At 33.8% G+C, this 24,568-nt stretch overlaps 1 protein-coding gene across 3 annotated transcripts in view; it reads left to right on the forward strand.

Moving 5' to 3' along the window:
* LOC136037266 (protein zwilch homolog) overlaps positions 1–24,568 on the forward strand; it is an 82,415-nt gene that overhangs the window by 12,560 nt on the left and 45,287 nt on the right. For all 3 annotated transcript variants that reach the window (XM_065719901.1, XM_065719900.1, XM_065719902.1), the window contains exons 2-4: positions 633–747; positions 8,276–8,490; positions 20,532–20,760. In XM_065719901.1, the coding sequence (XP_065575973.1) occupies positions 633–747; positions 8,276–8,490; positions 20,532–20,760 (559 nt within the window). The remainder of the gene's footprint in view (positions 1–632; positions 748–8,275; positions 8,491–20,531; positions 20,761–24,568) is intronic.

Consider the following 24,568-nt stretch of genomic DNA (forward strand, 5'->3'; position numbering starts at 1 on the left):
GTTGAGCAGGGGACAACCCCTTTACTTTACGGAATAATTTCTGTTCGCTTTAAGTTTTAATGTCGCTCCTTACTTTCAGCTTAAAAAAACTTGTTTTTTATTTAATTGACTTAAATAGAACCAGAACATGCTCGAAGAGACAATGAGCTGTAGCCACATTTAGTTACAAACGCTCTGAAAAAGTAAAAGCAAATACTTGAATTACTCAATACTTAACTTGAGTATTGAATAGTAAATCCTAGCTACCAAATAGTAGTTTTAATGAATAAGTAGCTGTACTAATTATGTAGTTTTACTGAATAAGCTATTGTACTGAAAAAGTATTTGCCCTAATATGTAGTTGTACTGAGTAAGCTATTGTACTGAATAAGTAGTTATACTAAATATGTAGTTGTACTGAATAAGATAGTTTACTGAACATGCAGTTGTGCTGAATAAGTAGTTGTACAGAATAATAAATTCTGTTGTTGTCAAAGCAAAATTAAAGTTTACTTTTCCATTTGAAAATTACTTTACTCTTGACTTTCTATTTCTTTACTCTTGAAAAGCATATCACGAATATTTATTAATGTGTACTGACAACTTGTTTCTCTGTATTATTCCTAATTTTTCCCTATATTCTTATATTTTAGTTTTGTGGATATTAAGGACCCATTGATTATCAAAGACTTTCCTCTACTGGAATATACATTCAAGGCTTTGCCAAAGAAATGGTCTCAAGTTGGTTTGCGCCAGAAGGATAAAACAGTAAATGGTTTTTTATCTTATCAGGTTCTAAAACCTGTGTCACTTTTGGGTTTTTTCATTCTTTGACTATTTCCGTTATAGTGCAAATTTGTTTGGCTTTTGTGGTTTGCAAGCGTTCGAGTCAACCTTTTTGTGCTATTTTTGTTGAAACTCACTTACCTTAGTCAACTTTAGCTTACCATGGTTGCTGAGGATGGTAAGTGACAGTAACTACTTGTATATATAAAGACGTTGATGGAAACTTTTCTCTGTGTTTGAATTTTCCAAGTATCAAAGGACTTACATCTGTTTTTGGGTATTTATTTATAAAATTTATAAATGTTAGAAATTTTAATATATAAAAATTAATTATTAATTAAATTATTTAAAAGTAATTAATTAACTTAATTTGAACTTGAGTGTTATTATTGAGTTTTATTTTTAAAATTAATTATTTATTAATTTAAACTATTATTTAACATCAGCAACGCGTATTAATAATTAAAAATTTACAAATAAAAATTTATTGAGTTATACATTAATAGAATCTATCAGATGATTTTCATACACATAGTAATTCGCGAGGTCACTAACTATAGTAAACAAAACTCACGAGGTGAAACTTTAGAATAATTGAAAAGTATTAAACATCAAACATCGTCACACATCAAATTATATTAAAAAGAAGCGATTTTTTCAATATGATTATAAAATCTGGAGTTAAAAATTTTAAAGGGGATGTAATGCATTTATCATGGATGTTACCAGTTTTACACCCCAGTCTACCCATAGCGACTCAAGTAGAATCTGGAGTAACGAAGAAGGCAGAACAACTAAATGCTGTATTAGGAAAGGGCAGCTCATTTGAATTAAGGCGGGAAGCATGTAATGCCTATAAAAGTGACAATAAAGCAGATAAAGAATTAACATTGAGGGTATTCTCTGAACGCTATGATACAACTAGAGTTGTTGTTGTGTTATAGAAATCTGTAAAAGATAACAGTTATATGCAAAACAACATGGTATTTGACCATGTGAACACTTATAGAAATGAAGTTGAATTATAGAATTGAAACACGAAGATTTTAAATATGAATTCAGTGGTGCGAATGGAGATTCTAACGCTTATGAACAATTTTTACATTTAGGATATAAATATAAAAATATTGATAGTGGAATAATTGTTAGTTACAATGATTTTAGAAGAGTATGTCCTTTATTTTGTTTTGATGTTTCAAACCATAAATCGAATATTTATCGAAGTGGATCAACTGCTGATACAAAAATTAAACTTTTATTAGGCCAAGTACCTGCTAATCCATATAACAATCACTGCGTTATATTTTCAGAAAGAAAAACACTCATTGATAATAAATTATATGTTAATATATAAGTTATTTTCGATTTGGAAATTTGTTTGTAAAATTATTTAGAAATTGATACCGAACTACCCATTAAATACTAAATCATATTAAATTATTATATTTTATCAGTAGTATAGGAAAAATGGGACATAGTTAAACTCTTTTTTCACAAATTCATCCAATTCTTATTTCATAAGACCTGTTTTGATCTTAAAGCTCAGGATTTGAAATTGTCAAAATGTTAGAAATTATCATTTAAAATGGAGTGAATTTAATTGAAAATGGGGTAAATCTAGATGGGACCTAGAACCCGTGTTCACATTATGAAAAAGTGTAAAAATGAGACAAAATTTGAATTCCAAGGACCTGTTTTCATTTTGAATGTAGGGATGGAAAATGTTCAAACTGTGCAATACAAATGGTGTAAAATGGACTGAAAATTACGTAAATTGATGGGGTGATCTAGGTGAGACAGAATCGGTAATTACTATACGACTTCTAAAATACTATACTACTGATGTTGAAAGAACAGAAGGGTAATATTTCGCAAGCTGCTACTGTTACTTCTACTGCTACTACTACTACTACTAATGCTATTAATACTACTAAAGCTAAGGGTATCAAGGTGAAAATTTCAGGGAATTTGGAGGGGATGTTGAACTAAATCGAAACACACTTTGTGTATGTAGGCTGTCAAAAGGACGTATCAGTAACGTCCCAGTAACTTATTAGGGTATTAAATTGAAACTTTCGGGGTATTTTGAGTGGTTGTTAAACATTAAATGAAAGGCGCTATGTGGATACTGCTACTAATGCTACTACTACGATTAATAGTTGCTACTAAGGCGTTTGTGACTGCGAATAAAGATCGTTTCAGTAAAAGACAAACTGTATTCTAGTCTTCAGAAGACACAGGGGGCGTAATCCCTACTCTTTTTTTGCGATATTATCTTCTCATTTTGAGTTTGACTTGATTATTTATTATAATTTCTATTAGTTTTTGGTTTTATCTATTTATTGGTGGTGATCTGAGGTAATTTTATGCTTGAAAAAATATTTTATTTTAAATATGCTCGTTTTTGATTTAATGCAGCTCTTTACTTTTCATTGCAACACTTCTTTATTGAAAACGGTTTTAAAAACTAATTCTTTTTAAAGGGGAAGAAGAAGGGGCTTTTTTAATGGAGGGGTGTCATGCTGCATTAAATGCGTTTTAGGCCTGATTGTTTGACTTGTTCTTCTAAAAAAGATACTGGGGAACATAATTGTCTTTATTGTGAGTTATAATATTGAGACGTTACTTTTACTTACTTAAGACGATACACAGGCTATTCAGCCCAACTCGGTATGAAGACGCTGCTGGACCAAATGCCTCCATTGGGTTCTGTCTTCTGTAAATGGTTGAAGAAACTCCAGCCACGCCTTGTCCCACTTGTGACCTTGTTTTCGAATCCCCCAAGCGGTTCGACATCCTTTCTGACGACTTCATGCGAGGATTTCATCTGGCCACCGGGTGTTTTTTTTTCATGAAGAAGCGGAGGATGCTAGTAATACCTGGCGTGTCATGGATTCTTCTGGGTGCCTCATTACGTGACCTAGCCACTTGAGACTTCTTTTCTTGATTATGGTGAAAACTTCATGCTTTTGTCCGCATGCTATCATCAGCTCTTGGTTGCTGATTCTTTGCGCCAGCCGTATGTTGCTAATACCCCGTAGGCATTTTCAGTCAAGTGTCAAGCTGACACTCTTCCTCCATTCTGAGGGGCCAGGTCTCACATCCATATAACAAAATTGAACGCACACATACTGAGTAGATCCTGAACATTGTCACGAGCTTGATATCCCTTCTAGTCCTAAGGGGTTTGCAGAGCTGGCTAAAGATGGACCAAGCCTTGCTAATCCTGCCTTGAATCTCACCAGTGGCTCCACCTTTAGCATCTATCGATGACCTTTTGTATTTGAGCTCTTCCACTCTTTCAATAGGTTCTCTGCTGTATAGAAGTGTTCTCTTTGGTTGAAAGATACTTAGTTTTAGGGATACTAATCACAATTCCTGCCGTTTTTTCTACTCATTATATCGAATTTTTTGCTTTCTGAGCAGAGTCTGAGAGTAGAGACCATCGTCTGCGTATTCGATGTCAGCAATTTTTCTTGTGCTGAAAAGGCGATACTATCATCTTCTTTCAATGCGCTCTTCATAACCCAATCTACAACACAGTTGAAAAGAATAGGTGATGCTGGAGATCCGTGACGGACGCCATATGTTGTTTCAAATAGTTCCGTTAGCTCACCATATATTTGTACGTTGCTCAGAGTATTCTCATAGTATGATCTTAGCAGGTTGACTGTTTTCTTTAGACATTATGTCACATAATTTACATAATTTTTTTATTTTCATATTTCTGAAAAATCTAAACCGTGCTTTTTTTTTCAGTTCAGTTCCTTTATTATTACAACAAAAATACTGACAAGAGCACTATTCCAATGGTCTCCATAAGGCTGCATGGCCCGTAGTATGGAGGCTAAAACTTAAAACAAATAAACAAAAGAATTCATTTCATTAAGTTAATACAATAATATAAAAAACTCAAGCAACAATAGAAGACACCAATCCTTGATCGATCCCCGCATTTAAAACCTATCTATCCTTTGACCCCATCCAGTGCATAGGGCAAAAACAGCTATCCAAGCCCCTGTAATAATAATAGCAAAAAAAAAAAATAAGTCAAACAATAACAAATAAATTAAAATTAAACTAATCAGTGTCATAATTAAAACTTTAAATATCCGTTTTATAGTTTGATGTAAGAAAATTTTTAAGCTGAGTTTTAAAAGTTCCGAACGAGTGGTTGCTATGGATTTTATCCGTGAGTGTGTTCCATGCTTTAGGACACGTCAAGGAAGGATTAAAATCAGACCTGACTGTTTTCGTTTGCGAAATTTGCATGTGGTTTCTATTCCGAAGCGTATACGAATTTTTTTATCTTGCAATAAATCTTGGAAAAAAGATTCAAAGCGCCTAGTCAACTCACCATGGAGGAACTTAAAAATAAGGGCTGAACACGACATTGTATATACAGCGTCTGTAGTTAGGAGGTTATGTTGGGAATGCAAATTTGTTTTTTAATAATTACAGCAGCTTACTGTTAGATGGCTTTAATTTGGTGCAGCAGAGAAGGAAATGTTGGCATCCAAATAGTGTTACAGTAAGTCAGATATGGTTGAATCAGAGAAAAATACAGTGCATGTAAAAGTGATCTCGGAAATGTGTTTTAATTTACGAATGATGTCCAGATTTTGCGAAAGTTTTGCTCTGATCGTCTTAATATGCTTTTTGAAAGACAGATTTTCATCCAATAAAACACCAAGAAATCTCACATATCTTTCCTGGGGTCGACATAATGGTCCATTAGATGTCTGAAGTACAATAAACGATGGATACATCTGTTTCATCCTCGAAAATATCAGAAAATGTGATTTCAATACATTCAGAGCAAGTAAGTTGGAGTCAAACCGCAAGTATACTTTTTCCTTAAGAATTTCAAGTTTGGCTCTCAACGCCAACTCTGTCCGCTCAGTGCAGGCGACGTTACTATCATCAGCAAAATCCTTGATAAAAAGCCATTGGCAAAAGCCATTATTATTAGTCTCACCAGCATTCGAGGGATGGAATTCGCGGCTGCAACACCGATTGCAACAAACGCTAGGAATATTATTAGAAACAATATTACACAGATCATTTATATAAATTAAGAACAGTGTCGGCCCAAGGACGGAACTTTGTGGCACTCCAAAATCAACATTAAAAGACGGTAGAATATCCGGACTAAACAAATTTTCTCTTTTATGAAGGTAAGATTCAAACCATGTTAAAGCTGATCCTCTTATATCTATATAGGAAAGCTTACCCAGAAGAATACGATGAGTTAAACTGTCGAACACCTTTATACATCAAAAAAAGGAGGGGTATTTTACCAGATTCAAGGGTACTATGAATGAAATTTAATAAAACTACACGTTTTTTCTGTTGTGTGCTTAGAGCGGAAACCAAATTGGTGCTTATGTAGAAATGTCTTAGCTTAATTGCATAAATTTCTTAGCTTAATTTCTTTGCTTGAATTAACATCTATGTCAATACGACATGGAATGATGAAGTTTTATTTGATTCACTGTCAGCACAGTGTGCATTTGATTTGTAAAATGTTGACACCATGCCAACTTTTTGTCCGTCTCTGGGGAAAAGAAAAAGAAAGGCATTTGTTTTCCTTTTCAACATTAAAATTATTAATTTGACCTACAAATGGTAGGTGAACTGATGATATCAGAGGTGCCATTTGGGGGGGTCAGGGGTGGACAAATGCCCACCCCAGATTTTCCAGGGGGCCCAAGTTTCCACCACAAAGGGCCCTTTGCCGGCCATAATAATCCATTATGTCCGACATAAACCATTCTGTCCAATTGATTTGAAATTACTGCATGATTGTAAACTTTGAAAGTAGGTTATATGCATAATAAAAGTCTCAGGTTCTGTCAAATGCCCATTTCCTAGATGATTATATTAATAGTATAAATTCTGAATATTTGCAGTAATTGCTCTAAGTTGACAGATTAAAATTGGTCAGTTCCTGTTAAATGTTTCGATGTTTGTTTCCTTGCTTAGTGAATATAAGCCACCATTTTAGATTACTCGAGTCAGTTCTTATTCTTTTTCTGTCCTCGTCTTATGTACATTTACTGTATCATATGTGTAAATAAACATTATTATGCTCGACACATAAACCTTAGGAAAGTTAGAGACGCTTGACATCCTCTACCGGTCGAACCCCAGATTATAGGCCAACCCTACCATGAGACTCTAAAGACGAGAGCACAGAGAGAAGTAGAAGACTTTACATCATTAAGCCTATTAACTTTTTAGTTAGGTAAATATAAAGGTATTAATAGCCATTAGCATTAGAACTCAAAAGATCACCAAGCATCTGAAACAATTTGTGACAACTTCGACGCTAGGAAAGAACTTCACCCAATTTGGAAATCGGACTACTACTTTGGCGGATCAAATGAAGCGAGAGTACTCCGAGACTTTCGACCGTCTACTAGCCGAATTTGACAGAAGGTTCACAGATGACTTACCAGTGCTGTGCACACTCGAAGCCTTGGATCCAAGCTCGACCAAGTTTATGGACACAGAGGTGCTCAAGCGTTTCTCTGCTCTTTACGGGGAGCTGGATATCGACGACATTCTTTTCGAATCTCAAGCTGTTATTGTCAAGTGTTTCTTGCTCAATGAGGAGAAAAAGCCGGAAAACCTCCTAGACATTGTCGACCATCTTCAGGCATTACCAGTGGTTTACTCAGAAGTAATTAAAGTATTTAGTATTGCTGCCACACCTCCTGTGACAACAGAGAGTAATGAGGGTCTGTTTTCTAGCCTGCAAATAGTGAAAAACTACCTGCGGTCTACAACAGGAGACGATCGTCTCAGTCTTTTGATGTTTGCAGAGAAGGATTTAGTAAAACATTGGACTACGACCAGCTTGTTGACGTATTGTTTACTTAAATAAGAAAGTTTCTCGCTGAGGAAGGCCAGCCTGTAGTGTGGTCGAATTTTTCACTTTCAATTTAATCACTTAACCTTGATTGTGATCTTTGATGTTATAACTATTCTTCAAGGTCAGTGTAGCTGAGTTCCACATTCGGTTACAGTACATTTCCAAGCAATACACGGGTGCTGAAAATGCGTTTTTACTTAGAATATTCGATCGGTGTGCTGGCAAAACCCACATTTTTTTCTTACGCGACACGAGGTGAGTCGGAGGGGGGGGGGCAAGATGGAGTTCATGCCCACCCCAAGATTTGGCCCAAATGGCGCCTCTGGCTGATATTTGTGTTCAAGAATGGTAAAGAATATTAAGATAGATTAGTTAACTTGCTTAAAGATGACAATTGTTTAATTTGGTTTGAAAGTTCTATATCCTAAATTACCACCAAACAAATGTGTTCAATATGCTATTCCAAGCATAAAATGTAACCCTAAAGACCAAATGTTGATCTGATGGGTAATGCTAACTCAAACGTGGCTTATCAAAGTTGTTTTATTAAAGTATTGTAAATAGTTGATTCGTAATAATTTGTTGTTGCTAATATGCAGGAAGGATTTTATTTAATTTTTTTTCTACTTTCAGAAATTAAAATTTGAAAAGAAATCTGCCTTTATTTCTGCAAAACCTGAAGAAGATGGAGACAAGAAGTGTCCTGAAGAATATGAAGGGAATCCATTAGAATGCCCTTTTGATTTGGAAGCTCTCTCGAATCCACTCGTTGATGACTACGAACCTGAACTAGTAGTGATGCTCGACCCTCAAACACTTTATATGCCTTTGAAAGCTGATGATGCTAGGTAACCTATGATCGAATATGGAACTAATTTAGTCATAGCACTAATAGCACCTAGCTAAACAGAGGAATATAGTTTGGGTAATTTTCATAGGATTCTTATAAGAATTAAATAAAAAAAACTAGTTTTTTTAGCTGAAAGTAAGGAGCGACATTGAAACTTAAAACGAACAGAAATTACTCCGTATATGAAATGGTTTTGTCCCCTCCTCAACGCCTCGCTCTTTATGCTAAAGGTTTTAATTGTTCTAAAAAATAGAATTGCGGCAAAGAGTCAAACTTTAGCGTAAAGAGCGAGGGATTGCGGAGGGGAAAACCCCATTTCATATACGGAGTAATTTCTGTTCTTTTTAAGTTTTAATGTCGCTCCTTACTTTCAATTAAAAAAACTAGTTTTTTATTTAATTTCTGGACGTTTTTGAATTAATACATGTCTGATTTTGGCTCTCCGCACATAAATTATTAAAATGAAATTTGCATACTAATTCTTTTTTTGGCTAAATGGCTTTCTCTTAATTTTGATCAGGCAATTTTGAGAAATAAGGGGCGGGGAAACAGGTGTATTTGCCCTCCAATTTTTCGGTTACTTAAAAAGGTAACTAGAACTTTCAATTTTTAACGAATGTTTTTATTAGTAAAAAACATACCTAACTTAAGAACTAATTTATGTAACAAACTTTCATATTCTTATATTTTTATTATGTGTATGAGGAGGTTTGTCCCCTTGTTAATACCTCGCTCTTTACACTAAATCGTATAGTTTTGTCCTTTATACTAAATCTTAAGTTTTATACCAATTCTTTAAGAATGACCCCTGAATCAGAAAGGCCGTAGAATAAGTAGTTGAAATTACTAAAAATACTTTAGCATAAACAGCGATGTATTTATCTCCTCCTAAATACCTCGCTCTTTATGCTAAAGCATTTTTAGAACCCCTCATATGCTTAGTAGTCTCTGTTCGTTTCAAGTTTTAATGCTACTCCTTACTTTCAATTGAAAAAACTTTTTCATGTTTATTTTTTCATTGTTTTTTTTTATAGTAATGCTTGAAAATCCTGCGCCCTTTTCATTGAGTTTCTCTTCCCCCATGACGTAATCCTCCAAGGAAAGATCCTCCCACACAGTCCCCTCCCCTCAATCCAACCCTTCAAACCAAAAGAATCCCCCTGAAAACGTCTGTACACTTTCCAATAGCCATTACTGTATGTAAGCACTGGTCAAAGTTTTTAACGTGCAGCCCCGCGCCTAGAGACCGTGGGGGAGTAAGTCATCCCCAAAGACATAGATATTATGGTTGTCGACTATGCGGAACAAAATTTTGATGCTTTGACTTTGGGAAAGTCAGTTGGGAGCGTGGGAGGGGGCCTAGGTGCCCTCCAATTTTTTGGTAACTTAAAAAAGGTACTAGAACTTCTCATTTCCATAGAATGAGTCCTCTTGCGACATTCTAGGACCACTTGGTCGATATGATGACCCCTGGGAAAAAAAAACAACAAATAAACACGCAACCGTGATCTGTCTTCTGGCAAAAAATACGAAATTCCACATTTTTGTAGATAGGAGCTTGAAATTTTTGTTTCAGGGTTCTCTGATACGCTGAATGCGATGGTGTGATTTTCACACCATTCTATGACTTTTAGGGAGTGTTTCCCCCTATTTTCCAAAATAAGGTAAAGTTTCTCAGGCTCATAACTTTTGATGACAAAGACTAAATTTGATGAAACTTATATATTTAAAATCAGCATGAAAATCAAATTCTTTTGATGTATCTTTTAGCATCAAAATTCCGTTTTTTAGAGTTTCGTTTACTATTGAGCCGGGTCGCTCCTTACTACAGTTCGTTACCACGAACTGTTTGATTGTCCTCAGAGGGCTCAGAGAAAGATTATTTTATACATTTTTAAATTAATTTTTTTTTTAAATATCTGGTGCCAACACAATAAAAACCCAATATGCCGATCGTTATCTAATTCCAAAGTAGTTTCTACCAATATCTAGTTCTGTAAATTTTTCTAGTCATCTTTAAAAATTTATTTGAAGAAATTTATATATAGAAAAATTTGGTTGAAGAAATAGATACGACGGGATAACCACATATGGGAGAACGTTCCAGGAGATGTTTACCACTAGATTTTTTTTTAATTTAAGTATTACGGTGTAGAATTTTCATCTTGTAGGCAATCAACTAAAATTGAATAAATTTTAGGCTTTAACTAAAATTGATTAAAAAAATTTCAGTTTAACTAAAATATTTAGTTAAAAAATTCTTGACACGAAAGATTTCTTATCATCTAAATTAAAAATGTTATCGGAATCAGATAAGTCTTCAATCCTCAGAAGCTCACTTCGCAGTTAAAACAGTGTGAACCTGCTGATATGTTGTATTTCTACTTTTACGGAAGAACATAGTGCGAAAAGTAATGAAAAAGAGTTTGAAGTCAAACTTATATTGATCCGTTCTAAGTGTGTATGCCTCTAAAATTGAATTTCTTGATATGCATTTGGTTACTTGTTAATAAAGAATCAATTTCCATATTACGTGTTAATTTATTGATTTCCACAATTTTTATTAATATTTCCAAGAATTTATTCAAATTCCAGGATTGACTTCTGTATAATATTATTTGTGGTTATCTCTGTCAAATAACAATAGAATTTAAATGTTATACATCAAGTTTTAGCATTTTGAAACAAAAATACCAAAGGATATAAACCCACTTCTGGTTAACAAACTTTCGTGAGCAAGCCCAGAGACTGTGAAAATAATCGTTTAGAAATTATTTCTAAACGATGTTGTATTCATATCGGTCTTCAATCCTCAGAAGCTCACTTCACGGTTAAAATAGTGTAAACACGCTGATTTGTTGTATTTCCACTATTACGGAAGAACACAGCGCCAAAAGTAATGAAAAAGAGCTTGAAGTCAAACTTATATTGCGCCATTCTAAGTGTTTATGGCTCAAAAATTGAATTTCTTGATATGTATTTGGTTACTTGTTAATAAAGAATTAATTTCCATAATATGTGTTAATTAATTGATTTCCACAATCTTTATCAATATTTCCTAGAATTTATTTAGATTCCAGAATTGACTTCTATATTCTATTATTTGTGGTTTCTATGTCAAATAACAATGGAATTTTAATGTTATACATAAAGTGTTGGCATTTGAAGCAAAATGCCGAAGAATAGAAATCCACTTCTGGTTAACAAACTTTCGTGAGCAAGCTGACAGACTGTGAAAATAATCGTAATGTGTAGACAGGGCCTAACAGGCCTGACCTGACTCTTGCATATTACCCCTTTTTTTATTAGCATTGCGTGTTTTTATTTTTGTATTTTCCCACAAATTTGAAACAACAAAATTACAGCCATTGAAACAACTAAAATAGTTAGGAAAAAAATTCTTGAAACGAAAGACTTCTTATCATCTAAATTTAAAAATGTTATCTGAATCAGATAAGTCTTCAATCCTCAGAAGCTCACTACAGAGTTAAAACAATGAAAACATCCTGATACGTTTTATTTATACTATTGCTGAAAAACATAGATCCACAAGTGATGAAAAAGGACTCGAAGTCAAACTTATATTGCGCCGTTCTAAGTGTGTGGGACTCAAAAACTTAATTTCTTAATATGCATTTTGGTTACTTGTTAATAAACAATTTATTTCCTATATATATGTGAATTTCTTTATTTCCATATTGTTTATTGATTATTTCCAAGAATTTGTTCAAATTCCAGAATTTATTTCCACATTATTTATTCCCGTATTATATTATATGTGATTATCTCTCTGTTGAATTTCATTAGGATTTAAATCTTATACATAAACTGTTGGCATTTTGAAGCGAAAATGCCAAAGGATATTAACCTGTTCCTGGTTAACAAACTTTTGTGAAAGACTAGGAAAATAATCATTTGAAAATTATTTCGAAATCTCCACGAAAAATTTGTAATATTTCTGGAAGTTGCTTATTGGTTATTTAAGGCTAAAAAGTCAGTATAAACATTTACAAAACCGATGTACCATAAGCAAGGGTGTATCCAGGATTTTTTTCTGTAGGGGAGGTGCGTCGCCAAGAAAATTAGAAAAAAGAATCGCGTCAAAAATTTACGTAGATGTTTTTTTGTTACACTTTTATGAATTTGACATGTATTTTCGGGTCTGTTTTGCGATCACCGGATTTCAAGAATCTTAATGTTGAATTCTGAATAAATTTCCAGGATCTTGGTTGTGATTTCAAAAGTGTAAGGCATACATTTAGGCTTTTAATTGATTGGGATGGAGGAAGAGTCTGCTTAGCTGTGGCAGCTTGTGTGGCAGCTTAAGGCCACTTGGTACTGCAATGATTTAGTAGTAGGAGCAGTAGTAGTTTTAGAAAAAGGAAGTGAGTTTCTTTTTTATCTTTTTTTGCTAGAATCTTCATCAAAAGTCCTAAGCAGTCGAGCTATTTTGGAGCTCCAGATTGACAGCGAAGTATTTATAAAATTCGCGAAGATATTTCCCACATTTTGACTCGTTTTATAGATTTTTAGTTTTAAACTCATTATTTTCTTAAAACCACGTTGTAAAAATAGGTAATTTTTGAAAAAGAACAGACCAAAGAAAACCGAGAGTACTTTTTACGCTTTCATTATACTGCTTAATTTATTTTGGTTCTGGGGAATTAAATACCTTTTAATTTTCTTGTTTTCATTTTCTTTTCTAAGGTTATTTTTTTCATCATTGATTTCTTATGTTTTATATACCAGGTGTTTTATTTTGGCTAGTTGCCCTCTATGATTTGGCCGAAATAATTTGAAAACTATTCAAGTTACAAGACATTGAATATGGAAGTGAAAACAGAGTTTAAATAGGTCTGATTGAAAGGAGAAGGTCAGGGTATTTTTCTTAGAGGAGAAGGAAATAAGAAAAATTTTAATGTATGGGGGATATACACTGTTTCCAGGTGAAGTGGCTTCTTTAGGTCAGTATTTTTTTTTCCTTCCCCTGTGTGAACAGATATGCTAAAAAAAACTGCAGGAAAACCTCTGTATTTTATGGTTTCAATTTGTTAAAAGTGGTCTGAAAAAGGAAAGTTATTTCAGGGCCATCAAGATACAGTCCGGACAATTTTAGTACAAAAGCTTCCAAAATTTTTTTTTTTTTTTTGCTATTGAAAAGTTATGTGTTTAAGAAGATAGTCTTTGAAGCATCAGAATGGACTAGAGATTAGAAAATTTAGCTTTTCGTGCTATTGTCGATCTCTCCCCTTTTCTGTACGTTTCTTATTTTCAAATTCGAGCTTGGTTATTACTTATGTTTCTAATAGAAGATCAAAAATGAAATATTCATCTTTGATGCAAGTAGGATAATCGTTCCTACCCACAAAAGAAATAAACTTTATGGAAATTACTACTAACTGGAAGCTTTCATGGTCACTACTACTATTACAGTGGCTGCACATTCTACTGGTGGTGACTGCAACTGCTTAAGACTGTGGCTGCGACCTTGTCCTTTTTAGATTCCCTAAACAGTGATCAAAACTATGGAATAGCCACTTTGTTTGAGATAGTGACTATTTACAACTACGACTGGTTGCAACTGTGACTCTTTACGACTCTCACAACTTACGATTATGACTACTTGTGACTATTTAAGCCTGCAAATACTTGTGACTAAGACTACTTGCGATTACGATAACTTGTGACTAAGACTGCAACTACTTATGACTGCGAATGCAAACGCAACTTGACTACTACTGCGACTGCTTGAGAATGCAAGTGTGACAACTTGCGACCACGAGTGCGAAAATTCATGACTGCAACTGATACTGCTTGCAACTGTGACTACTAGTATTAGTATTGCAACTGCGACTGTAAAGTCTAATGCAACTTTTGCTATTGCAACTAGAGGAATTGAAAGATCTTAAGCCAAACTGGCCAGCCATGACAAAGAAACAAAGGAGAAAACCCAATGAAGGAACCAGACAAAACGAGTCTTCGGCCAGTAGTGAAAAGAAAAAAACGACGCAGATATTTTGCCTGTATAAAAACGAGGCGTTTTCAGCGTAAAAGAAACAAAGATTAAAACACTAAAATAAACACATAAAAAAGTTCCAGTAATATTAAACTACAATTGACGCGACAGACCACTTGGGTTACTGTTACTAAAAGAGTTACTTCGATGAAAGTACCAAAGCAGCTTGATAAAAAAATATATAAAATGGAAATTAAGTTAATTATTGCATTGTGAAATGATCCTTTTGTTTGCCATCACTTACGCAGCTCTCCTTGGTCTTGTATTTAATCTCATCCCTAGGTGATTTTGTAAAATCTTGATACTCTCGTTAACAACTGGTTCATTTTTCAGAAGAAAGTTATAAAATGGATCAATATTTAAACTTCCTGTATCCCCATTTAATGAAACATTTGCAAACATATTTTTTTTAATTTCAGAAGCCTCCCTCGCCCATTGAGTATAACCTCTGTCATTAGAAATTTTCATTCATGTCATTCTGTTTCAGTAAAAAGTGGAGTTGTTATTTCTCTTGGGGATTGGGCATTTAGAATTTATTCTCAGGAATTTCTGGATTCGGAAATATTTTATTTAAGGGACATTTTATTTTTCAATGGTTATCCAATTAAATATACAAATCAATTAATAGAAAATAGACGTATTAAATATTATATTAAAATAACTGCAGTTTCACAGTCTTCATAATTGAATTCTGTCTGAAAGTTTTATCTCTTCACCATATGTGTCAGGTTTGGGGAAAAAACTTAAAACGGATTTTACAGAGATATAAAATTGATAAATGTTTTCAGTCAATAAGACCTTTAAGCAGTTTCCTTAATTCTGGAAAGGATATGACTTGGGGCAATTGGTTAGTAGGATTTATAGTATTGAACTTGTAATTTTTGTTTCGGCGTTGGCTGAGCACATTTTCTTCAACCCTGATCATCATGTAAAATTTTGTCATGCCAGGGCCATTTCTTATGACAGAGGTTATACTCCATGGGCGAGGGAGACCATTGAAATAAAAAAATATATGTTTGTATATGTTTCAATAAATAGGGATACAGGAAATTTAAATATTGATCCAATTTATAACATTCTTCTGAAAAATGAACCAGTGCTTAATGAGGGTATTAAGATTTTACAAAATCATCTAGGGATGAGATTAAATACATGACTAAGGAGATTCGTGTCAGTGTTAACAAACAGCAGTATTATTTCAAAATAGTATAATTAACTTAATTTGCATTTCTATGTTATATAATTTTTATCCAGTTGCTTAGGTGCTTTCATCGAAGTAACTATTAGTAACAGTAACCCAAGTGGTCTGTTGCGACAATTATGGTTTAATATCGTTGGAGTTTTTTATGTGTTTCTAGTTTATTTTATTTTTTAATCTTTGTTTCTTTTACGCTGAAGACGCCTTGTTTTTATACAGACGAAATATCGGCGTCATTTTGGTTTTTTGTCTTTCAAACAGTTCGTGGTAACGAACTATAGTAAGGAGCGACCCGGCTCAATAGTAAACGAAACTCTAGAAAATGGAATTTTGATGCTAATATATGCATCAAAAGAATAAGTTTTTCATGCTGATTTTAAACATATAATTTTCATCAAATTTAGTCTTCGTCATCAAAAGTTACGAGCCTGAAAAAATTTGCCTTATTTTAGAAAACAGGGGAAAACACCCCCTAAAAGTCACAGAATCTTAACGAAAGTCACGCCATCGCATTCGGCGTATCAGAGAACCCTGTTGCAAAATTTTCAAGCTCCTATCTACAAAAATGTGGGGTTCTAAAAATACTTTAGCATAAAAAGCGAGGTATTTAGGAGGAGATAAATATCTCGCTCTTTATGCTATAGTATTTTCAGTAATTTCAACTATTTATTATACGGCCTTTCTGATTCAAGGGTCATTCTTAAAAAATTGGGACAAAACTTACGATTTAGTGTAAAGAACGAGATATTAACGAGGGTACAAACCCCCTCATATCCATAATAAAAATTAAAGAATATAAAAGTTAGTTACGTAAGTTAATTCTTAGGTTACGTATATTTTTTACTAATAAAAAAATTCGTTAAAAATTAAAATTTATAGTTGCCTTTTTATGTAACCGAAAAATTGCATGGCAACTAGGCCTCCTTCCCCATCCCTTATTTTTCAAAATCGTCTGATCAAAACTAAGAGAATGCCATTTAGCCAAAAAAAGGAATTAATATGCAAATTTCATTTTAATAATTTATGTGTGGAGAGCCAAAATCAAACATGCATTAATTCTAAAACGTTCAGAAATTGCATAGAAAAACTATTTTTTTTTTTAACTGAAAGTAAGGAGCAACATTAAAACTTAAAACGAACAGAAATTACTCCGTATATGAAATGGGTTGTCCCCTCCGCAATCCCTCGCTCTTTACGCTAAAGTTTGACTCTTTGCCACAATTCTGCTTTTTAAAACAATTAAAAGCTTTAGCGTAAAGAGCGAGGGATTGCGGAGGGGACAACCCATTTCATACACGGAGTAATTTCTGTTCGTTTTAAGTTCTAATGTCGCTCCTTACTTTCAGTTAAAAAACTAGTTTTTTTATGTAATTCACTACTGGCCGAAGTCTCGTTTTGTCTGTTTTCTTCATTGAGTTCTCCTGCGTTGTTCAACTAAATCAAAAAATTCTTAACTGGATCCTGCCTGTCAAAATGGCATAGTGCATCCAGGCTGTCAAAAGGGCTTATCTGCAACATCTCACGATAGGATAAAGATATTAAATTGCAAATTCCATTGAATATTAATTGGATTTTACACTAAATCAAAAGACATTAGGTTGCATATAAGTTGTCAGAAGGGAGATTCATACCGATTTTAGGAACGGCTATGGGTGTTAAGCTGAAACTTTAGTGGAGTTCTAAAGGGGATACTTAAACAAATCAAAATACACTATATATCTAGCTTGTTTAAACGGCATATCTTCAATATTTTAAGAACAGCTAGGGAAGGGTATCAAATTGAAATATTCAAAGAATGTTTGGGGAAGGGAGGGGGTGATGTTGAATGAGCTTAAAGACGCTATATGCATCCTTAAAGGCACTAGCTGCAGTATCTCAGGAACGGCTAAGATTAGTAAGTTGAATATTCCAGGAAAGGCTTATGAAATGTTGAATTAAACCAAAAGACATCATATGCATTCTGGTTATCAAAATGCCACATCTGCAATATCTCGGGAATAGGCTAGGACATCAAGTTGAAACTTTCAAAGCTGAGGGGGCTGTTTATCTTCATCAAAATACAACTATGTGTATCCTGGTTGTCAAAAGTGCAGGTCTGCAGTATCTGAGGACCGATTGGCTAATGATATTTAGTTGCAACTTTCAGGGTATGTTCAACTAAATCACAAGATACTATGTACACCCAGCTTGTTAAAATAATGTGTGTAATATCTCAGAAACAGTTAAGAATATTGAAACTTTCCAAAAATGTCAAGGGAGATGTTGAGCTTAATCAAAAGATGTTGTATATATCCCGGTTGTCAGAAGGGCGTATCTGTAATATCTTGGAAGCGGTTTATGGCATTTAGTTGAATTTTTCAGAGAATATTGAGGGATTTGTTGAGATAAATTGCTAGACTCTAATTCTAAAATCTAATTGGAACCAGATATTTTAATTCTTAAGCCGAAGACATGAAAACAGGAGAAATATTCATTATATCAACCAGTAACAAAACTTTGGCAATCCAAAAGGGACAGAAATTACTTTATGAAAAAAACTTCCTTAAAAAAACCTTTCAAAGAAAAGTAAAGAGCTATATTAAATTTAAGCCCAACAGAAATAAATTCCTATAATATTAAAATACTCAAATAGAATAGAAATTTCTATTAAAGAATAAATGAAAACTAAATAAAACAGAAAAAAACGATAATAGCAAAGGTAAAATACAACAGGTACTAATATAGATAAACCTTAAAAAAATAAAAATTAAATTGAAAGGTCAAGTCAAACTTAAAACGAACAAAAATTACTGCAAACAGGAGTTTCGCTACTGCCCTCTACCCCCTATCCATGTAAGTCTAAAGTCTATTGCTTCATTTGCGCTTGGACGAAAATGAATTATATTAAATAAATAAATAATTTTTATTGCCCATAATAAATAGACATAAAATGTCACACAATAGAGCATATGAAAAGACAAAAAAAAAAAAAATGGAAAAGGGCTATACGGATGAAACACAAACCATTGAAAAGTTAACAATTAAAACAGAAAATAAATAAATAATAGATTCAAAGATGCTGGCTAATAGCTTGAAAGAGGCTATGCTTATGATCCAGTTATTTTCTTTTATGCTTGAAAAAAAAATATTTCAGTGAAAATATTTTGATTGCTGAGTATCATTGTATATTAAACATTCAAGTACTTTTCATTAATTCTATTCAGTTATTTATTCAATTTTTCTTAAATATAGCCTCATACCATTTTCTGGCGTGAAAAAAAAATACGATTTACACAGGTAACGAATTTGGTAAAAGGAAAAATCCCCCTCCCAGCCTCCTTAATAGTTTTTTCATAAATCATCTGCTTACTGAAATTAGAAACCCCAAAAGTGAAGAACTGTCAACCTTAAGGTTCTGGGCTTACCAAGGGTAAATGAATAGCATTCACCTCTATAGTATTCTTAAACTTTTTGACCGGAACTAATCAAATTTATATGGAAGACAATTCACACATTGGATTGTTTCGACTACATTTTTTTAGGACGATTCTAGCTTTGGTAATGTTTATTTTCCATTGTGAAAAAAATTATCCATATAGATCTCGACTTTGGCAAAATTGGTTACTTCTAACCTGAAAATCGTAGGTTCCACATTTTTTCCCATTTCGATCGTCACAGTTGAATTTCCATAGTCGAATTTTCTTGACATTTTTCATATGAATGACGTTACAGATATTTGTAATAGATATCGAATTTTTGTTGAAGATGAGTGTCTATGCTGAATATTTAAAAAGCAGATTACAATTTAATTTGATAGTCAATTGTATAGAATAACTTGTTCGTATAAATAAGCGAAAGGGTCTGCCGAACAAAATGAAATAAATCTAAAGTTCTTAAAAAAATAATGTCATTCTTTTCGCAAGCGAACCTTGGTCCCCTGGTACTAAGAAATTCAAGGAACAGGAAATCTCAAAGTTTTGTTATGTAAAAACAGGGCTAGAGATTAGGAGCGGCAAGGTACGCAAGGGAAACCCTCCTCTCCCTCCTAGACGATTTTTAAACTTAATCTTAATTTACCTTAAGTATTTGGTGAACTTACCCTCACCCCCTTCTCAGAAATAAGTGTCTGGGAACCTGCCTGACGAAATACGAGTAGCAACAAGAAATTTAATTATTTTCCCTATTAGGAAATTCCCACAAACTACATTTTTGTAGTAATCAACTAATTTTGATTTTTATATATGTCATGCTAAGTCAAGCTTGTATTAAGTAATGGTAGATATAGCTGCAGGAATTCGAATTAAGATTAGGAATCAAACAGTTCGTGGTAACGAACTGTAGTAAGGAGCGACCCGGCTCAATAGTAACCAAAACTCTAAAAAATGGAATTTTTATGCCAATAGTTACATAAAAAAAATCGTATTTTAATGCTGATTTTAAATATATAAGTTTCATCAAGATTAGTCTTACCCGTCCAAAGTTACGAGTCTGAGAAAATTTGCCTCATTTTAGAAAATAGGGGGAAATACCCACTAAAAGTCATACGATCTTAACGAAAATCCCACCATCAGATTCAGCGTATCAGAGAACCTTGCTGTAGAAGTTTCAAGCCCCTATCTACAAAAAAGTGGAATTTAGCATTTTTTGCCAGAAGGCAAATCACGGATGCGTGTTTTATCATATAGCTCGAATTGAAACCGGATTATAAGAAACGACCTGATAAGGAATATGGTAACTGTTTTGTAGTTTTGTTAAGGAGTGAAATGAGCCCTGAAATTGCGACTACTTGCTAGCCCTTGTAAAACTGTTCCCTGTAAAAGCTTTAAATATATTTCTTCATTTGCAGATCCGTGCTTGTTAAAAGGTTTTTGCTGGGCAAAAATGAACCTTCCTTATTTTATTGTGATTCGCTTGATTCTGCCAGGATTCTCCTTATTGGACAGGAAACTAGAGATGACTCAAAAATAACTTTTTTGGCTAACTATCCCTTTAGTTCAACTGTTGACAAAAACAATTCTAGGATTTCAATCAACTGTCAGATGCAATACCATCTTTCTCTCTCGAGTCCCTCAATGGTAAGCATAGAAACTATCCGCTAACTACCTTGAACTTTAGTAGGCTTGAGTTTTGTTTCTCTCCTTCTCTCTCTCTCTCTCCTTCTCCTCTTCTCTCTCACTCCCTCTCTGTCGCTCTCTCACTATCTAGCTATCACCCTCTCTGTTTTTCCCTATCTTTATTGTTTGTCTGTTTTTTCAGGAAACTATAAATTTACTCTTTCATTCAGTTTGTTGATGTTCGGAAATATAGGCCAAATATTACCCCATGAACCGTTGCATTACGTATCTGTAACTGATTAGTAAAGAATGAATCCCAGTTGCAACTAATGTCATCAGATAATTTTACTATAACATCATTTATGGCTGTAACCTACAATTATGACGTCTTACATAATCATGTATGCAGAAATGTAACTTTTTGTCAAAAATGGATATTACTCTAAGTTTCACGCATTGTTAATTGCTAAATCATGCAGATGGTAGAGTCTTATTTAATGAGCCCTTAAACAGCTTCTTCACAAAATTGCTAAAATTTTGTGATAATAAAATAATTCCGATCAGTACTCAACTAAGATCAAATAAGTCTATCCAGTTTGAAGACTCTCATTGAAAATGCCTAAACATATTGGAAAAGGAGGAAAGAAGGGACGGAAAGGAAAGAATAAAAATGAGATTGAAAAAAGAGAATTGGTGTTCAAGGAAGGTGGGCAGGAATATGCCCAAGTTACCTTGAAGCAACGTGTTTTGATGGTATAAAAAGACTATGTCATATAAGAGGAAAACTTCGTAAAAAGGTATGGATTAACACAGGAGATATTATTCTTATTGGCATTCGAGATTTTCAAGATGCAAAAGCAGATGTAATTCAGAAATACAAGCCCGATGAAGCCAGAAATTTGAAAGTCTATGGTGAAGTTCCTGAAAATATCAAGGTCTCGGACAATGTGTTTGTTAGCGATGGATTGGATGACGAAATCCAATTCGGTGACGACTCAGGAAGTGAAAGTGAAAATTGATCATGTGTAAATTGATTTTGCTTTATTTCTTCTTTTCGCTTACCTGTTTTGCATTTAGTTTTAAGAAAATTTATTTCAGCACCTTATCATGTCAAGATAACCTTTGGGATGACCTTGTCCACCTTATGTTTAAGAATTTGATGGACTTCGTGCTTCAAATCGTTTTTTAGTCAATGGCAAATTTGTATTATGAAGGGGTTGGTTTATTACAACATATTTATATACTGGATGTTGGAACCTACAGTTCTATGTTAAATGTTTGTTTCTTCTGAAAAAAAATGTCGCTAATTTGGCTAGAGATTTTGCAAAAGAGTGTGGTAACAAACAAGAAGAGCCGCATTGCTACTGGCCGGACTCTTAAACTGCTGGGGAAGGGTGATTTGAGTACCGGCACTTCCCAAAGGGGCTGTCTTCTGTTTTATTGCAGACATCAGTCGTTGACTGACATTCATTCAGTTCACTTCGTATTTCGTTCTAAAGCGCTGCCTAATTGACGTACCTGAAATAAAATTTTGGACCATCCTTGGCTATTATTTACACTTAGGATATGGATATACCTAATTAACTTACCTGAGAACAAATTTTGAACCGTCCCTGGCTCTGATTTACACTCGGAATATGGATTTAATTTTGTTTGCGTGTCGGAGAGGTTAGGGTTTAACCCATTGCAGAACTTTGTTACGCAATCACTTGCAGATAGCGTTAGGCTGTGATGGCATGCAAAACGACCGCCTTTTATGACCGTGATTTGTTTATAAAACAAAGGAAATGTGCACAAAGAGCTAGGAATTTCTATCAAAAAAGTGAACCATACGAAGAAAAGAGGACGATGTAATGGACATTTGAAAAATCATAGTCACTACTGCAAAGCCATGCCGAAATTTTTTATTCTTTTGCCCTATCAAACCTGCACTATATCCAATGCATCCGTGACTTTGATATCTGAAATTAACGAAATAGCTAGGAAAGTTGATAGCTTGTGGAATATATGAACCAGAGTAGCACAATCACAAATCATCCCTTTCAGCAGCAGCCTCAAAAACCTGCCACAGCTGCAACATATGCCGTTGCTCTTAAAAATTGTCCCAAAAACATTGCGTCATCAAGTAACCGTAAGGCCTTCGTTGACTGTTTAGGTCCCGAAGGATTGGACGAAATATGCGAACTAACCCGATCAACTTCTGATTGGCGCATCGTAGTAAAATCAAAGGCTGCAACTTATCGCACTGCTGGAAACGCGAATAAATTAAAACCTTTGATTGAAGCAAGTGTTAAGCTACCCCTCTCTGTTGGTGATGTGGATAGAGATCCTGGAAATCTGAGTGAAGACAGATCAAAATAATTCATTTTAAAGGGCTTTTTGACCTCCCCCCCCCCAAAAAAAAATGTTAGTCTGACTTAAAAACGTAATAAAAATGCATAAAAACACATTTTTGATGCGTTTTTTAAAGTTTTTTTTCTATGATTTGTCTGAATCGTAAGCACTCAATGAAAATGCATAAGAACGTGTTTTGATGCGTTTTTTAAAGTTTTTTCGTAAATACGTAACGGTAAGTTTACACAAAAACTTTTTTCAGTGTATAAACAGTTCAAATATTTCGGCCGAGTCCTCTGATCATCCGTCCTTTGTGCAGATATAAAAAAAATGCCATAGACAACCCCTAAATAAATCAAAACAAACCGTAACAACAATCATTAGAATAAAAGAAGACCGTTTTGATGTAACGGTGAAAAGGCAATTGAATAAAAAAGAATCTGGAATTGAATGACAATTTGACATCTAAATATGTGATTAAATCTCTAGATCATTCATAACCGATGATCAAATAGGCAATTAAATCTAAAACTTGAATATGACTGACAAAGCGTTGTAAAAATGAATGTTTATGAAGAACATATCACACACAAGAAAACACCTTTGACTTTGTCTTAGCTGAAACAATAAACAACGTTTTTATTTAGCTGAAATGCTCTTTATTAGGATCGATGAGGTTTGACCCATGATGGTGTTGTAACTCCTTTCAGGGCCATACAGCAAAAAAGTACATGGGGGGCTGGATTGTCACTAGCACCGATTACATTATAATAGTATTGTGGTGTTCCCCTCCCTGCTTTTTTCTATTGCCTTTTATCTTTAGTTTTCTTATTTGATTGGGTTAACCTTTCCAACGATCTTTACGGTACTTGATACTGCTTTCCATTAGCTTATTTTGTAATATACCATGCTCTGCCCTCCGTCGTTATAGGCTATAATTTTATTTTAATTTGGTTTTATTGACATATTTTTCCACAAATAAGATTGTTCCTGTTTACCTTCTTTTAATACAGTATAATTCTTAAAAAGGGGAAATGTAACAATCATGAAGTGATAATGACTCAGAACTAAGGTGGGTAGGGCTGACGCCCCCATACCATCTGCAGATTAGAACATAATTTGGACTTTACTGAAAACAAAATATATTTTAAACGTTTTCACTTTTTTTAACTTTAACAAATCCAAAATTGTCAAGAGTTTAAGGAATGGTATCAGTCTGCATTAAACAGTAAATCCACATTCTTATTTTTTTTTTTTCGTAATCTTGGTTATGACGCGTTTTTTTTTTTAATATTATGAAAAATAGAAACGTATAGGTCGAAATAAAGACAAATGTAAATTATGTTCTAGTCTTCAGAAGGAGAGGTAGCCTTACTCATATTAGGTTCAGTTTGTTTTGAGTTTGACTCAGTTATTTATTCTAAATTTTATTCTTTCTGGGTTTCATTTATTTATTGATGGTGATCTAGGGTTGATTTAAGCTTGGAAAACTATT

This window comes from Artemia franciscana, chromosome 16, assembly GCF_032884065.1.
Source record: "Artemia franciscana chromosome 16, ASM3288406v1, whole genome shotgun sequence".
Taxonomy (NCBI): domain Eukaryota; kingdom Metazoa; phylum Arthropoda; class Branchiopoda; order Anostraca; family Artemiidae; genus Artemia; species Artemia franciscana.